This window comes from Melospiza melodia, chromosome 12, assembly GCF_035770615.1.
Source record: "Melospiza melodia melodia isolate bMelMel2 chromosome 12, bMelMel2.pri, whole genome shotgun sequence".
Classification (NCBI taxonomy): domain Eukaryota; kingdom Metazoa; phylum Chordata; class Aves; order Passeriformes; family Passerellidae; genus Melospiza; species Melospiza melodia.
Genome location: NC_086205.1, coordinates 5,040,712 through 5,058,914, shown reverse-complemented (window position 1 = coordinate 5,058,914; position 18,203 = coordinate 5,040,712). Strand labels below are relative to the sequence as shown.

The window sequence follows — 18,203 nt, the reverse complement described above, 5'->3', positions numbered from 1 at the left end:
ATAATGTACTTTTTGTACATCAGTCTTCATGCTTCTGTGTCAATTCTAGGAGAAAGAAGGATGTGTGGGAGCCCAGAACATCCCTGAGGATGGCCAGGACCCTGCCAGGGGGCTCAGAGACCCTGGCACAGAGCCCAAAACACCTGTGGGTTTGATTATGGCCCGTGGAGCAAATTACCAACCTTGTATGAAGATCAGCAAGCCACAACAGTTTAGGTAGAATAATAGTGAAGTTATCACGAGGTGGAAAAGTAGATTTTGGGGTTTTGGTATGGGGGTTCAGGAGGCAAGATGGAGGGAACTGGGTGTGCCCAGCCTTTCTCCTTCTTCTTCTTGGCCTCCATCTTCTGCTGTGATGGTGGCACTGACAGATTGGTTTAGAGTAGCAGCTCACTGTCTAACACAGGTGATGGGTATTGGAAAGTGATTGTAAACATTGTACAGGTAGTTTTCAGTATAAAGACATAACACTGCCCTGGGGGCAGGCAGAGTGCCTGGAACTGTCCTGCTGGATGGACCTGGGCAGGGCAGGAGAAAGAATTTTATAGATAAGGAACAATAAACAACCTTGAGACCGAGAAATGAAGAGCCCTGACTCCCTCTTCAAGCACTGGGCTGGGAAAAGAAACTTTGGAACTTTTCTCGGGGTCACTCTGACAAGCTAAAGATCCCGACAAGGATGGATCCTTGAGAGTGTAAATCTTTTGAATTTGCATGTAGTGTGTAGTTAGCAAGCTCTTTAGCAGTCAGTGTCCTGCTGCCTGCCCCCCAGATAGATCCACATTCAGAGAATATCTCACTTAGCACTGGGCTCATGGGAAGTTATTAAATGTAGTCAGCATTAAAGAATTTCTCACCCACCTAAACAAGTGCCAGGCATGGAGGGATGGCCAAGGGCAGTCCCTGGCATGGCAGGCAGTGCTTGCCTGCTGCTCCTGCATGCACCAAGCTGAGCCTCTGCTCAGCTGCTCAATTAACAGTTTGCAGTGAAATTCTATGAGTTTTGTGCCTTCCTACTGAAATTTTGCTGGTTCTGAGGTTAGGGCTGGTGTGGGGAAGACCAGAGGGAGGGGGCAGTGAACTGTGGAAGTTAATCACACTTTGTTCCTTCAGGACTCTGATTACCATAGATATATCTTCCAACACCCTTCTGACAACCAGGCTGTTCTGGGAAACTGTAAAATCTCCAATTGTAGGTGCTTTGTAGATGTGTTACAGGACATGTGTTTTATTCCTGTGTGTGAGTTCCATCCCCTGTTCCTCCTGCCAGAGGTCTGGTAGCAGGCACAAGGCAAGGAGCAGTGACCACAGCTCAGCCTCCTGGGTGCAGCCAGACTCTCTGAGGAACAGCCTGGAAAACTGAGCATGAGGGACATGAGGGGAGGTCTGTGCCTGCACAGCTGCTCCTCCCTGCAGGAAAACTGTGGCCCATGGGCTGGAAATGTGTCCAGCTGCTCCAGGTGTCCCACAGGTGTGCAAAGGATTGGAGAAGGCAGGGAGAAGGGAGCTGAGGGGCCAGGGAGGATCAATAGATTGTGACCGTGTTCACAGGGGTCCAGGATGAGGAAGAGATCACGATCTGACTCCATGTTTCAGAAGGCTTGATTTATTATTTTATAATATATATTATATTAAAACTATACTAAAAGAATAGAAGAAAGGATTTCACCAGAAGGCTGGCTAAGAATAGAAAAAGAAGGAGCAATAACAAAGGTTTGTGGCTCAGATTCTCTGTCCGAGCCAGCTGACTGTGATTGGCCATTAATTAGAAACAACCACATGAGACCAATCCCAGATGCACCTGTTGCATTCCACAGCAGCAGATAACCATTGTTTACATTTTGTTCCTGAGGCCTCCCAGCTTCTCAGGAAGAAAAATCCTAAGGAAAGGATTTTTCAGAAAATATCATGGCTACAAATAAATGGGAATCTTGTCTGAGGAGATGGACTTGGAGGAGTGAAGGGAGTGCCTGGTTTGTGCCTGTGTAGGTTCCAGTGAGTGCAGGGCCATTCAGTTGAGGGAACTCAGGTGCTTTTTTTTGCTCACTGGGTCCAGGCACAAGGCAGGTTCTGTGGGGAACAAGCCATGGTGAAAATCCTGCCAGGCAGTGACCCATAGGGTAAGGCAGAAGGTGCCACAGAAATGACACCAAAAATCAGAGTACAAGAGCAGTGAGAACCAGGCAAACAGCAGAGGGAAAAAGAAAAAAACAAAATGCACCTAGCACCAGGCCTAACAGCATTTCAGTGTGCAGATGCTGCCCTGTGAGCTGTGTGGTTGGAAGCTGCTCAGGGCTGGTGCCTGATGGTCTCTGGCTGTCCTGCAGGCTGTGGCACTTGCTGATGCTGCAGCTCTCTGGAGTCTGGGGTGCTTCTTGCTGTCCCACACCAGGTTCCCACCACCCTCAGATGTCCACGTTTAATTCCAGTGCCCTCAATAAGGGGTTCTTCCTTTTTGTGATTTTATACTTTTTTTTTTTTCACATCTTCTCAAGAACTCTTGAGCAAATGGATGCTGTTTGACTTGACAAAGTTGGAAGTAGCTACACTTGCTGGTAGTTATGTTGTAAGTTATCTAAGCTGTGCTTGATGAAACTTGGGGTGTTTGCCTTTGAGCCTTGATTGTTTCAGCTGGAATAGCACATCTGGTCATAGCCTTAGTCATGTTCCAGTGTATTTCAAAGGAACACTGAGAATGCAAAGTCTACTTATCAAATTAAATAGTATCTCTGTTAATGTACATTATGAAAGGAGGGATGGGGAAAAGGAAATTTTTATAACTTGTGTTTTCCAAACTGCACTTGTAAGCTTTCCTGCTGGATGTGTGCATGTTGCCAAGTTGCATGTAGGTGGATGGGACAAATTTGGGCTCTGCTTTAGTATTTCATGAGCTTTTTGCTTTCAAGGGACATTTGAATGTGCTGTTTGTCTGTGTGATCTTTATATTAAAGCTGATAGTAGGATTATTTTAACAAAACAGAGGAAAGACTTAGACTGGAAAGTTCTTTCTGCCTAGTCAGAAAATGAGTGTGGGAGGGCCTGGCTCCAGTGTACCTTTAGCAGGAAGAAAAGACACCTCAGTTTGACTTAGACTCTGCTCCCTGGAGCTGACCTGGCTTTTACTGCTAGCCCAGAGAGCAGGTTTATTGAGTTAGCTGCTATTTTATGTCCCAGAGCACAGATGCCTTGGCTTGTTGATTTTTGTGCTAATTCCTGGCACCCCTTCAAGCGTAATAACTACCATATCTGACACACTGACAGATAAAATAGCAGCTGTTTGGCAGTGCACATGGTGAGTTGATGAGTTGAAGATCCTTTGCTTGTCTTTGTGTCATCATGATACTTTCTGAAAAATCCTCTTTGCCCAGGATTTTCTCCTGGGAAGCTGAGACACCTCAGAGAGGAATGAAAACAATAATGATCTGATTGCTGCTCCTGTGTTTGCTGCTTTGGAATGTGGCTTGGACATTGTTCACCAACAGGCAAATGTTTGATTGGTTCAATGTGAATTGTTTTTTATTAATGATCAATCACAGTCCAGCTGTGTCAGACTCTCTGAGTCAGTCAGGAGTTTTTATTATTCATTCTAGTTAAGCCTCCTGGTATATCCTTTCTCTTTCTTTAATATAGTTTTAGTATTATAGAGTGTAATAGAGTATAGTATAATAGAGTGTAATAGAGTATAGTATAATATAATGTAATATAATGTAATAAAATGTAATGTAATGTAATACAATATAATATAATATAATATAATATAATATAATATAATATAATATAATATAATATAATATAATATAATATAATATAATATAATATAATATAATATAATATCAGCTCCTGAAAACATGGAGTCAAATTCTCATCTCTCACCTCATCCTGGGGACCCTCACAAACACCACATCTTTTTATTTGCAAACATTTTATGGCCTGTGGTGGGCCTGAGCTGTGGTGTAGGGCTGTGCACAGGGAGCTGGGCTCCCTGCTAGGTGAGCATGGCCACTGGGTGAGTTTCTTGGCAGCAGCCTTGCAGGTGAAGGTGGAGATGGTTTTAGCACTGCTGGGGCACAGGAGCTGCATGGAAAAACAACCTCACAAACTTGGGGCAACCCACAGTGGCTGGATTCCCTTTCCTCAATGCGGTTTTGCTGGCGTGGGCTCTGCTCATGCCCCAAGTCCTTGCAGGGAGAGCCCTTGTTGGAAATTGCTCCTTTTCCTTTCGACTTGGCCTCCTCCCCAGATTAGTTTGTGTTTAATTGCTGAATTTTCCCCAAGCTGAGGCAGCAGCTATAGCAGACAGATGAGTCTCAAGGAGGATGAAGTGTTGGCTTCTGTTCAGCTGGGCCAGACACAATGCAGCGTACTTCTGGCACCTTTCTCTGTTACTGAGGCATAATCAGTCTTGGAGCCTTTGAAGATATTTGTACAACATTAAAATTTTGGGCTTTGGACTAAAGCTTTGTTTGGAAATACTGTTGAAATGTTTGTCAAGATACAAAGGCAAAAGCTGTCAGAAGAAAGATTGCACTGAGCTCACCCTCTGACCGTGCTTGCTCGGGACTCTTCTCTGCAGTGGAAATTAGAGGCTCAGCTTGTTTGAAAAACATAAATCAGCCTGTCTTTGAAAAAATTGGTGCAGCTAGATCAGTTAGTGTGTGTTAAATTTGGCTTTCTGGTTTCAGAGTATGGCTTTTACAGTGTGTGCAGCATTTTAAGGACACAACTGTTAAACTACATGGTCAGCTAACAAAATGAATATATATTCAGCTTTTGGAAGAAGTTAATTTTTTTTTTCTAAACAGGCCTCTCTGCTTTTGGGAAATAATACTGATCCAGCTAGTTTTAATGGCCAGAGTCTTAGATTTTATTTGTACCAAAGCTGAAAATGAAATCCCAAACTTTTTTGATTCAAACCAGAAAGTTCTCCAAGCAACACACAAAATACTGCACAGCTGATTGTGATAGAGCTGGCCAGATGGATGTCAGGTAGGATACACAGTTTTCTGTGCATTCAGCACCTAAAGTAATTTATAATTGTGACAGGGAAGTGTCTGAAGGTGATGCCTTTGGCATGTATTAATTGCTTTGGGGTTGCACACTAGTTTTCATCAGGGATCACTGATGCATTCCAAAACACACATGCTTTACACTCAGGTACTTTTTCCCCTACACTTCTGAATGAGACTGTTTTTCAAAGTGGAGCAAGATACTTTATCCTGTTTTTTATAATAATAGTTAGGGTTTAAAGTCTGTAGTTTTTTCTCACTTTAAAAAATAAGCCAGGCCACATTTTTAACCAGTACTCAAGGGAAAAAGACTTGGATGGAAAAATAATGTACATAATCAGCAGAGTAATCCTTACATCTGATCTGAAGCAGAAAATTAATTTGTTTTAGGAAAGCTATAATAAACCCTTTGAATTGAAGCCCAGGCATGTAGAGTTGAAAGTGTTCTGCCCTGTCAGTAAGTTAATGCATAAGAAAATGAAATAGAGAGGTGCCTTGCATGCAGGTGCTTTGCATCTGTGGCACAAAGTTAGTCTAGCAGGGGGCTCCTATCATGGAACACGTGGGAATAGAGAGCTGGGTTTGTTCAGTTGGAGGAAAATTAAGGTTAAAGGAGGCTGTGCTGCCTTTTGGGAGAAAACAGAGAAAGTGGAGTCAGCTTCTTGGAGGTACAGGGCTGTGTGCTGAAAAAAAACAGGTGTGAGTTGGAACACGGAAAATTATCTTCAGATAGACATTTTAAATTTACTTATTTTATCATGAGTGTAGTCAAATACTGAAACAGGTTCTGAGTGGTTGTGGTATTGTTCATCTTCGTAGGTGCTTGAAACTTGACTGGATGAAGCTCTTCTGTGGTTAGATCTGCTTTAAGGGGGAGGCTGAGGTGGAGGCTCCTCCCAAATTAGCTAGGAAATGAGGGGCAGCTTGGGAAAAGCTGATAACACAAGTCCTCGATGGAAATTAGCAGGATGAAATCCTGAAATGATGCTGTTGGTAACTTTCAGGAACGGTGTATTGAAGGCTTTGTTCCCTAAAGAAGGGAGGAGTTTGCACTTGGGGCTGGTGGGCAGCTCCCTCTGGGGTGCTCAGCCTCTCCTGTGTCCCTGCTCCTCCCCTCTTCCCACTGGAGAGGGTATTCTTCATCAAGATGAAAGAGATGAGATAAACTAAAATTAGTATCTGAGTTATTAGAGACATTAAGACATTACTAATGAGTTCTAATTTAATCTCGGCACCCAGGCACGTATAGCAGTGAAACCTTTTATTAGGTTTCTATAATTGTGTTAGAAGTGATACCCTGAGGCTAATGCTGGAGCAAATGGAATTGCCAGGCTGTGTGTGCATGGCAGCTCTGACCTGACAGTGCTGTGAGGGAGTGGGGCTTGCTCTTTGCTGGGCCTTCCGTGCTCTGTGTTTTACATCAGGCTCCTGAACCGTCAGGGGCTTAGAGCTGTTTCTATTTAGGAGTGCCTTCTGTGTCGTTTTGGCTCTGGACCAACAAATCCCAGTGCTCAGGCTCCTGGAGCATTCATGGGGGAATATCTGGGTGGGGAAGCTCAGGAGTGCAGTTCAGCTGAGATATCAGTATCCTTAAAGCTTTCTGGAGGAGAAGCAGGTTCCTGTGTGCCTCAGTTCAGAGGGCAGCTCTGGTAGCCATGGGTTGCCTCCTAGCCAGGGCCAGCACAGAGCTCCTGCCATTTCAAACCTTTCCTGATACAGCTCTGAGCTTTGCAGAGACCTGTTAAACAAAACTGCAGAGGGCTGATGTGGGAAACAACTGCTCACTTTTAAACATTTTAATAAACTACAACAGAGGACTAAATAAGGAAAAATTAGAGCGCTGGGAGCCCCCTGTGACTACTGGCCACGTGGCTCATCCACAAAATGGATGTTCTGCCTTTTATATCTTTAGTCCCTCTTAAGGTTTTGTCAGTCAGCTCTTTCTGTGCCACCCATTGGTGGAGATTCTTGACTGGAGGTCAGGAGTTGTTCTGCTGCCCCTCCTGGGAACAAGCCAGCCTCCTCTGAATGTCTTGACTTCTGAGGCAAGGGGGGAAAGAGGGCTATGGAATGACATCTTACAATAACATTACTAAGCATCTACATAATATTTATCTCTTAATTGTGAGAGCCAGATATTACATTGCTTATCTATAAGCAGAAATGCTCTGGGTGTCTGTTGTCGTTATAGTGTAAGAGTTCTATTGTTATTACATTACAACGGTTCCATATTGCTAGAGTTTCTCCTTGATGTTTCTTGTAGGCAGCTCCTCTGGGCACTGACTCTTTCCTCTCACTGCAGCCAACTGAGTCCAGTCCCTTCATCCACCCAATCCACTCTTTTATAACACTCTTCTTATTGGCTACAGCTGTGGCCTGTTAACATCAGGCCCGCTCCTAATCTTTAATAATTAACCCAGCTGCAACTCTTTAGGGGGTAAGATTACTTTCTATACTACCTTTATTTACTTGTATTCTATCCTTCTACAGGTGTCAGCATCCCAGTTCTGCAGATGCTGAGTGACATTTCCAGCCCCTGTGCTCGGACACTCTTTGTGTCTGAGCGAGTTGCTCTGCAGTTTCTCTGTATCTCCATTTCACTGGTGCTTTGCTGGTGCCAGCTCTGAGTTTTGGTCCTTCCCTGTCCCCCAGTTCCTGTGACAGGACAAACGTGTTCAGGGGGTGAACTGGATCAGGGAGCCCATCCAAGTTAAAATTAGCCCATCCAAGGAGCTCATTCCAGCCTGGGACCAGCGTGCCCAGCCGGTGATGAGCGCAGCCCTCCTGCTGCTGCTCCTGGCAGGGCCTCAGTGGGGCTTGGGGCTTCACACTGTGCTTGTTTCCCATTTTTGAGATTAGATTGAAATGTGAAACAAATCCACCTCCAAAATGGTACCTGACTCAGCTCAGTCTGTGACAACTTTGATCCTTGTTTGCAAACTTGTATAAAAATGTAGTGAATTGAAATATTTTACTTTGGTTTTGACCTTCTTGTCATAAATTAGCTGCACTTTCAAATGAGTGCGCAGCTGGAAGCAATGTTTTTGAGTTAAATGAGATGTGTGAGCTAACTTTTTATTTTTTTTTTATTGAAGCTCCTCCCTGTGGGTTGCTCTCAGTGAGTGCTGACTGGAGCTGGCTCTGAGCAGAGCCTGGTCCTTTGGGGGTGCCTGCTGATTTCTGAGTGCATCCTTGTGTTTTTGATCCCTGTCAGTTATGCCTTGCTGTGCATTAACCTGCAAGGTGTGCATTAACCCCAGGTGTGAGGGGCAGTGCTGGTGATGGTTCATTGATATTTCCATCCCAGGGCCTGCTCTGGGTTCTCTGCAGTGGCCTGGATGTTTCTAGAAACCCTCAGGAGGAGTTGTGGCTCTCTGGAGCATTGGGGTGGTTTTCATGCACGTGTGCCCTCCAGCCCTGTTGGGGCTGTGTGGGGAGGGGGTGCCAGTGGTGTTTGGGAACAAAGACCCCCCTTGGGCACAGGGAGGGGCAGTGTGGGACACACCAGCTCCAGCAGAATGGCCCACACAGCCAGTGCTGGGGTGGCACTGGGGAGCTTGGCCACCTGTGTGCCACTGGTGTTCCTGGGAAAGGTGTCTCCATCCCAGAGCCTGAGGGATGGGATGGAGGTGGACACTGAGACCCCTTTCCCTCAGGGCCTCTGTTTCTGCCTCGAGGTGGAGGGAAGGAAGGGAAGGAAGCCCCTGACACACTGTCACACTTAATACTGTGTGACTCTTTGGGCTCTGGTATTTATGTGTGCCCCTGCTTTGGGGTGTGCTTGATTAACAGTCTCCTGCTTTTCCCCCCCCCCCTTCTAAAAATGTGTATTTGTGGAGTTTCAGAAAATACTCACCTGCAGTGTGTACCAGATCCTTTCGGGCATCTGCAAGTCCCGTGGTGTAGAACAAACAGACCCTGAGTGTGTCCATCACAACTCTTTGATGTAGGTTCCTTTACCAAGGATACTAAACTTACTGAAACACATACAAAGATGGAATGATTAAAAAAAACAACAAAAAAAAATTCTCCAAGAATGAAGTTTTAATCAGTCTTCAACTTTCTCTGTAGTTGCAAGGTGAGAGTGTTTGCAGTGCCTTTATGTTTTTTTCTTTTTGGTCAGCTGCCTAGGAGCTCACAGATTTTTTAAGGAGGTTCTCCTAGTGTAAAAGGTGAATAGGTGATCCCTTGAGGCACACCAGGGCTGAGTATTGGATCCTCATTTGAGGCAAGGTTATCACTCACATGTTCAGGTTTTGATACCTTTAGTACAAGGTGTACGGTGGAAATATTACCCCTTTGATGGTGCATTTTGTAGCTATGATATTTTCTGAAAAATCCTTTCCAGGATTTTTCCTCCTGAGAAGCTGGGAGGCCTCAGGAACAAAATGTAAACAGTGGTTATCTGCTGCTGTGGAATGCAACAGGTGCATCTGGGATTGGTCTCATGTGGTTGTTTCTAATTAATGGCCAATCACAGTCAGCTGGCTCGGACTCTGTCTGAGACACAAGCCTTTGTTATTCATTCTTCCTTTTTCCTATTCTTAGCTAGCCTTCTGATGAAATCCTTTCTTCTGTTCTTTTAGTATAGTTTTAATATAATATATATCATAAAATAATAAATCAAGCCTTCTGAAACACGGAGTCAGATCCTCATCTCTTCCCTCATCCTCAGACCCCTGTGAACGCGGTCACACATCTTCATGACCATGATTCTGTTTTGGCCCTGACTGTGTCCAGGTGACTTTTGTGCCCAGTGTTCTTAACAGTGTAAAATAACTTATCAGCTGATAATTCCTCAAATGAAATCATCACAACTTTGTGTCCTACTGACAACAGCTGAGTTTCACATTGTTACTCCTTGTGGGTTTTGTCTCGTTTCAAAATTTAAAATGTGGTGGTTCTGGTATTAAGATGCATTTCTTTTATGATGTAAGCTCAGAGGTTTTCTAATTTTTGTGTTTTTCTTGTTTGCTTTAAGAGTCAGATTTACAGATCTGCCAACACAGGGCACCAACATGTTGCACCAAAAAGATGGAAGAAAGTTACCAGGCAGCTGTTCGGAGGGAGAGGGCTCAGAGCATCCAGGCCCTGAACTTTGAGCTGAAGTACATGATTGTTGGTCACATCACAGCTTTTCAAGGTAGGAAATTTGGAATAGTTTATACCAGTATTCTCTGCAAGCCAAAGGAAAGCTCTTATTTTTATTTTTCATTCCTTTTGCTTTGCATGCTCTTGTCACTGCCTTATGGTTTACTTCCCAGTTCTTTGATGGTTGTGCTTTTGGATAAAGGTGATGGCACTTAATCTTGACTGGTATGTTAAGCATCTTCCTAAATCTAATTAGGAACAGATTTAAGGGGTTTCTGGGGTTAGTGTGGATTTTTAAGGCATTTTTAAGTGTCTTTTCAGTGCGTGCTGGTCATGCTTTTTGATATTCTCTTGTGTTGCTAAACCATTTACAGGTGTAGAACATTAAATGAAGATGCATTTGTTTGTGGATGCTGAAAAATGAGTGCTCTAACTGATATGTCAATGAGAATACAGCTCTTGCTTCATGACAAAATGCAAGATTCTTTGCTCTAACAGACACATATCAGACTATTTAGCTCCTTCATGCAGGTGGTTATTGCACTGTTACAGGGAGGAAAATGCTTGGGGAGAACTCTGCGCTGTAGTGTTGGGTACTGCAGGCTTTTCTCTAGAAGGACATTTAAACATAGGCTGTGAACTTTAAACTTATGGGAGCTGAGTGATTAAATCAGTCACTGAGTGGTGAATGCAGCTTACTGACCTCTGTGGGCCTAATTATGTGCTTAATTTTAACTCTGCTTTGCTGTGTTTAGTGCTGAGCACCCTCATGGAATGGGCTCTGAAATGAAGCCTGTAGTTGTTAAAATACCAAGTGCTGAGGCCTGGGTGATTAAGAGCTATTGTTAGAAGGCAGGTTTTATCAGTAGTATCTTTTTTTGTCTGGTTTCTCCCATTTGAGTGAAAATACTATAAATAAAAGATGTGACTGACAGTTAATAAGAGACAGCATATTATCAAAAATTGACAATAAGTGATGGTGGAAGTCTGAAATAGACATGAAGGGGCGAGAGAAAAATTTTCTTCTTTTGTTTTTTTAATATCATTCCTTTTTCATCCACAAATGAGAAATGGCATTTTTTGGTTTATTTTACAATTAATTTTTGAAATTTTTGATATCCCCTGTCACTAAAGAATTGGCTTGGAGGGCACTTCAGAGGAGCACTGTAGTGAAAGAGTGCCTGTTGGCATTGTTAAATGCTGGTTATTCATTCAAGCAATCTTTCAGTATTATGACTGAATAAAGGTAAGGTCAGAATAGATTAACCTAGCAGCCCCTTTGGGTCAAGCCAAAGGCTTTATTGTCCCTTGCAGATGAAGCCTTTTGATGGAATGAAAGCAGTGGTTAGACATTTCACACAGTTTAAATTTACAAGCATTTTCTGGAAGTGGGTAAATAGGTTGTTTGTTGTGGCTTGCTGTGGCTGGCCTTCTGTCTGCATGAGGTGGGAACACTTGAAAAATGTAACTTTGCTGGCTTGCACTGGGAGCTGCTTTTGTTCTTTGGTTTTGTCCCAGGTGTCAGGGAAAAGCCTCTCTCTCTATCTTGTGCTGGATAAACATTTTGTTGCTAAGAGTGGTGCTGTGCAGACATTTACTGAGAGAGGAGATCTTTGCATTGAATTAACTCTGTCCTTTTGGTCTGTTTTCACTTGTTGCTGTTTTGAATGATAAAGTGAGTGTGCCAACAGCACATTTTACAGCCTGAGAAAAGGAAACCCTGATTTTTAGAAGCTTTCAGATGCTTTTAAGATTGCATGTTTTTTTGCAGCAGGGAGAACTGACTCAGACTTACTGAAAAATAGCACTTTATTCATTTGTGTGCAGTGGTGTTTACTTGTACAATTTTCATGCACAATTTACTTTTATATATACACATTTTTAGTACTGTTAGTTTAGTCAAAGCAAAGCAGTAGTTAGCCTTGCTGCCTGCTTCTGAGGAAATCTCAGCTGCTTTTTATGCACTTTAAGCAGACAGTACTGTTCATATTACACCAATGCTGATGAAATAATTTTCAAAATTACTGTGGTGTAAGAGATGGATTTTCAGTAGTCCATCACTGAGAACACAGTGGTGGCAGTTAAATTTCATTGGGAAAAAGAGACAACTTTTTTGGAAGGGGAGACACCCAAAGAGAATGTTGGTTTCTTTTTTTTAAGTTATCATCTCCTTATATTCTTTCAAAGAAGTCACAAGACAGTTCTGGGGACATGTAGGTGCCACAAGTATTAATAATAAGGATTTTTCTCAGGTGAGCAGGAGTTTTGTTATGATTTTGGTTAAATATTCTCTCTACACTGCCTTGGCACTGCAGTTGGCTGTGGGTATTTTGGACTTGAAGAGATACTGTTTGGGGTTTTCTTCTTGAAAGTGAAAATGTTATTCAAGTAGCTTTGCCCACGGTTGAAATAAGGCAATTTTCACAGGTGGATTTAGTTGTGCAGGATAATTAGTCTGTAAGACCTGATTAAATATATCACAGCTGTGGGCAGGCTTGTTGTATTTGGGCTAGTGCCCAATCCATTTACATGGACAACTTCAGCACTAAGATTGTCCTACTGCTTTTCCTCTTTAAAGTTTCCAATGTTAGCAAGTGTTTTTGCTCAAACACTTGATTAAATAAAGCTCCTGCATGGATGTGTTCTGCTTGAATTCCTGTCTCAGGTGCTCATAGCACTGATCTGAGTGGGAAGAGCCCCACTGGCACCAAGTGCAGTGAAAAATGCCCTCCCCATGAGAAGCAGGACAGGGCAATGGAAGGGCCAGCTGGCTGCTTGGGAGGCACAGCATCACAATCAGCTCCTGCTAAACCACACAGGACACAAAATCTGGGGCTCCAGCAGCTTGAATGCAAGCAGGGCCCCTGGGAGGGTTTCATGGAAAGCTGATGCATTTCCTTTCTCGTCATGTTCTGGTGCATGGTATAGCCTCGAGGTCACAGCCATGGTTTAGTCCCTCCACAGATGTGTGACTGCTCCAAATGGAGTCACAGGCAAGGAGGAGGAGGGGCATGGGATGAGTGAGTGATCCAGGCTGTTACAGGAGCTGTGTAACAGAGGGCAATGTGCCTGTTGTGATGATCTCCCTGTCAGCCTTTGGCTCTCCACAGCTGGCTTTGTTGTAGGTGCATTTTGGAGCAGGTCACTTTGTCCCACCCAGAAATGTGCCTGCCTCTCTGTGCTCCTGTGGCTGCAGTCTGAAATGCCCAGCAGAACTATTTAAATGAATGATGAAACAGGACACTTCCATTTTGTATCTCATTTCCCTGTGATAACCAGAAGATTCTCTTCTGAACTTACTGTTTTCTTTGTCACAGTGATTATTTTAGGCTTGCCTGTAAAGAAATGCATTGTTTTAGATGGATGTCTTTGTGGGGATGGTACCTGTTATTTGGCAGACTCATCCATCCCTGCCCCAATTTCCTCATGCACTCCCTGCACCCCTTGGGGACACTTCCAAGTGTGGCAAGTGCTTTATTGTTAATGGCTTAGGGGCAGTGTGGGTGTGCAGGCTGAAAGTTGCTGTCAGAAGAGGTATGGACAGTCTGTCAGGAAAGCTTTGTTGTGCTCAGACAGCAGAGAGAACCTGGCCTCCCTTTTCTGTGTCCTTTATGGAGTGCTAACAGGTGCCACATAAGGGCCCACAGACAGCTTGGCTCTGCTCCTGTCATCCTGTGCTGAGGCTGATTTGAGGTAATGAGAATCCAAACACTGATAATTTATTTGTTCTGCTGATGGTCCCTGCACAGAGGCAGAACAAGATACTTTTAAACCTACATCACTTTTCAGTCACCAAATTAGCAGCTGTCAGAGATAGGGTGAAAAACATTGAGCTCAACAGTTTAAAAGAATTACTGTTCTCTGCACTTGTAGGCAATATTGTTCACTTAATCTCTGAAGAGAAAGCTTCCATGAACAAAGCTTGTTGGTCATAAATCACTAATTTGTCTTGCTTTTCTGAAATAACATTTATCTGACCTTGGGGGTCAGGTGCTGGGACCAATTCCAGTGTTCTCCCAGCTATAGGAGGGAGGATGAGCTTTGGAGCTCTGTTCTTCTTACTGCTAACCCACAGGGTTTGGCAAAGCTGTGCTCACCTTCTGCTTTCTACAGAATGGGAAGGTGCTGGTTGGGAAAGCACCTTGCTGCAGTTTCTAATAGTGCAGGTGCCCTGACCTTGCAGTGCATGCACGTTGGTTTGCCCTGTTGCCATCTGATCCTGGCAGGAAGCTTGGGAAGGACATGAATGACAGAAAGGGAAGCTGCTTGTAGCAGTCCAGGACTTCTGGTTGTCAGTAAAATGTCTGAAAGTTAATGCCTTGTTTATCCACAAAGTCCTAAAGCACAAAGATTTTCCTCTGAAAGCCTCCATGGGGAGTGGGGATGACTGGATGGTTTCAGGGCATCTTGGGATGGATAACACCAGTGGGCCCATTAATCAACTGATCCAAACTCTCCCAGAAGGGAATGATACACTACAGAGCACTCAGGGCTGTGTGGAGTCAAAAACATTTTCTGTTTTCATTTGGCTCTGTTGCAGTGTTCCTGATGCTTATTTTTACTGAATTTAGGAATATCAGCTTGAAATAGGGGTGTCTGGTTAGTGGTGTTGAAGTGCAGTGACATTTACAAAACAAAGACTTGGCTGTAGAAGCGCACTCTGGTTTGAAGTAAATTACTGCATCAAGTGTAGCCACAATGCTGACATGGATGCAGTCCAGAATCGATGAGCTGTTTAAAAAAAGGCCAACCATCACCAGCAGAAACCTGCCAGAGCTCACCACCAGTGCTTCTGGTTCCTGTTATTTACTGCTGGATTACAGAAATGCAGAAGTGTTGTTTTCTAAGTAGGTTTTTGTAGTCCTGCACTGCTCGGTTATTCACTCAGCCAAGTTGTTCCCCACCCCTTCCCACGTGTGTTGTGCTCTGCTGACATTTGGGCTGGAAGTTACAATCTCACAGCAGGGAGTTCTGCAGTCTTTCATTAACAAGGCACAAAATGTCCAGTGACAAAATAAATCCCACCCAAACCCATGGAGAAGAAGGTGAAGAACAAGGACCAGTCTCTGCCCTAAAAGCTCCATCTTGCTTTTTAAATATTACTATATTCTAAACCCTTAAACTCTAAGTTTCCCACCCTGTGATATCACACACTTCTATTCAACCTCCACAGCCACAATCCCAGTTCTGCCATTCCATTTTGGAAGCTTCTCCACGGCCCCAGGCCAATGCAGTGTTCTCCTGGGGGTCAGTGCCTGGCAGCACAGAAAGTCTGAAATTCTCAGCATCCAGGACTCCAGCAGGCCAGGATGCAGAGTTTGGTTTTGGTTCTAGGCAAAAATGATTTCCACCAGAGGAAGAGCATTCCTGTCCCCCTCCTGCTCCAGGGTCCCAGTGGATCTGTGTCCTCCAGTAGCAGTGAGAGTTGTGCATGCATCCAAGGCTGGAAAATCCTTTCCCAGCTGTGAGCTGCCTGCTGTGCAGCACTGCTGCCTGCCTTTGGGGCTGCAGAACCCCCAGTTCATCCCAGTGACCAAACCAGGCTCAGCTCAGCTGCTGCTGGCTCTTGTTGAAATGCAGACACAGCACAGCACTGGGTGCTCTTTACAGACCTCAGGCACTTGTGGATACCTCAGTGAGGGTGTATTGGTGCTGCAGACAGGTAAGGGGAGGAGCAGAGAGGGGAAGATGTGTTTCCTGAGGTGGAACATCATATACTATAGGATATCTCTAAAAAAGTATTTTCTAGAGACCTTGGAGAGGAAGGAATTTTATCTTACTGTAGTCTCCTGAGGTGTTTGCTGCAGGAGTGAGAGATGCTCCTCTTGTCCTTGATCTTGGAATGGTTGGGCTGCTTTGCCCTAACTGAGGGCATGGGCAGTAAATGAGCAGGGAAATCTATCAGAAATATGGACATGCTTCCCTCTTTCCCTGGAAATTGATAATGCCAGAGCTTGCCAAGTCAAGGCCAAGATGTACCAATTATCCATTGTTGAGCTCACTGTCCCTTAATTACCTTCTTTCCAGGTTATCTCTTGGTTGCCACAGCAGAATTGGCAGTGTTGACTGTGTGCTGATGCTGTTTAATTGTGCTTCAGGTCTCCTGCTCTTAACACACTGCTTACTTGTTCCACGGTGTCCATGGATCCTGAAATTTTACCATTACAAATCTATTATTGCCTATAAGATTTTACCTTCTATTCTTCTTTTGCCTATAAGATTTTACCTTGAAAGCCCAGGGCTTTGCTAAGATTTCAGTCTTTGCATGTGGAGTGGTGGAAGGAGGTGTTAAATTCTTTCCTGTAATTGTCCTTCTCTCAGCAAAATAAAAGGTTTGCAATGTGCTGCTCCCTGATGCTCTCACCTTTTATCTTCTGAACCTGCAAAATTAAAAGAAAATCTTGGTGGGGGCCAGGGACTGTGAGTAAATATTAACATTACATTGTGAATGGAGATTATTGAACTCTCTGTGCAGCTTATGTGTTCTGTCTCTAAATTTTCTGAATGGTGTGAGGTGGTATTTTCTTTTTGGCTAAAAGACTACCTGTGGTGCTTTGGAGTAATACCTTTTCAGAAGTTGTGTGTACATTTTTGTCAGGATTCTAGATTCAGATTGATGCTTTCATGCTGTACATTACTGAAAGAATTAATATGTTTCTTACTTGGTGTCAACAATACAATATTGTTCCATTTTTCATAGAAATTTAAATCACTGGGATCTACTATCCATGAATAGTTAAGAAATTTACTTTATTTCTACGTACAGGTTGAAAATTAAATAGGGAAAATTCCCAAATAAAACGTTTAAATAAAACATAGCTTTAAAATTTTCCTGTAGTGCCTATTAAACATAAAATGAGCTTGTGCAGAAGTTAATTCCAGCCTCTCATGTCCTCTAAGACTGTGTGCCTCTAGATTCTTCCCATACTGTTTGATTTCCCATAGGGTACATTACAAAAAAACAAGTATCTGATGGTTTTGTATGGCTTTCACTGTTTTTTCAAAGTTATTGAAAGATAATTACTGAAAAGATAATTTCCCTAATCAAACTACTGTGTTTCCTTGATAGTGCTCCCCTCCTGCATCCAAAGTACACCTTTCATCCTGTATTGTCCACTGTAACCCGTGCTGCTGGTTACCTGGGATCTGAATGTCAGGTACTGTCACTGGCCAGTAATTCCAGCCTTTTCTCCCAGTATAAAAATTCAAATGGGAACAGTTTTGGCTTTTCCTGTGCTCCCTTTCATGTTAGAGATGTGTGAGCTGTAAAGATTCTCTGTGCCTTCAGTGCCAGGATTTATCCACCTGTGATTCTGGTGTTCAGTCAGCATCTCTGACTCCTCTGGAATGTAAATACCTGTTGGTCTTGGTAATTTCTGTGTGTTTCTGATTGCATTAATGTATCCCTTGGCTGCTGCTTGTCATTTGGGCAGCTTGTTAGGAAGAAAATCACAAGTCTTTAAAAGAACACAGGAAAAATCAGAAGAATAGTGGAGGAAATAAAAAAATCCTGATGACTTTATGCTTTCAAATCAAGTGGAAAAATAAATGAAAACCGAGGAAGGATGCTTAATTCTAGCTGTGGAATGGAAATCACTGTCCTGCAAACCAAATTCAGTAATGATCACTTCCACATAAGTCTTTATAGGGTAACTACAGCTGGTGACTGTATTTTTAATAGTGGATTTCTCCTTAAACATGGGAGAACCCTCCATTAAGTCTTACTTATTAGACTGAAATCACTTTTTATCCAGTGTAGGAACGATGGGTGGTGGCACAGTGGGGATGGACGGAGAGCAGAGATCTCTGCAGCCAGGCCAGGAACTTGGGGTTCATTGCCAAGGGCCTGGGTGCAGGGCCCTGCTGGGATTGGGGTTTATTGCCAAGGGTGCAGGGCCCTGCTGGGATTTGGGGTTTATTGCCAAGGGCCTGGGTGCAGGGCCCTGCTGGGATTTGGGGTTTATTGCCAAGGGCCTGGGTGCAGGGCCCTGCTGGGATTTGGGGTTCATTGCCAAGGGCCTGGGTGCAGGGCCCTGCTGGGATTGGGGTTTATTGCCAAGGGTGCAGGGCCCTGCTGGGATTTGGGGTTTATTGCCAAGGGCCTGG

The 18,203-nt window shown here is 43.8% G+C and overlaps 1 protein-coding gene across 1 annotated transcript in view; it reads left to right on the top strand.

Moving 5' to 3' along the window:
- The window catches only part of LOC134423508 (glypican-5-like), a 376,790-nt gene that overhangs the window by 15,611 nt on the left and 342,976 nt on the right, over window positions 1-18,203 (top strand). Inside the window, exon 2 of the mRNA XM_063166493.1 lies at window positions 9,988-10,149. Within this exon, the coding sequence (XP_063022563.1) occupies window positions 9,988-10,149 (162 nt within the window). The remainder of the gene's footprint in view (window positions 1-9,987; window positions 10,150-18,203) is intronic.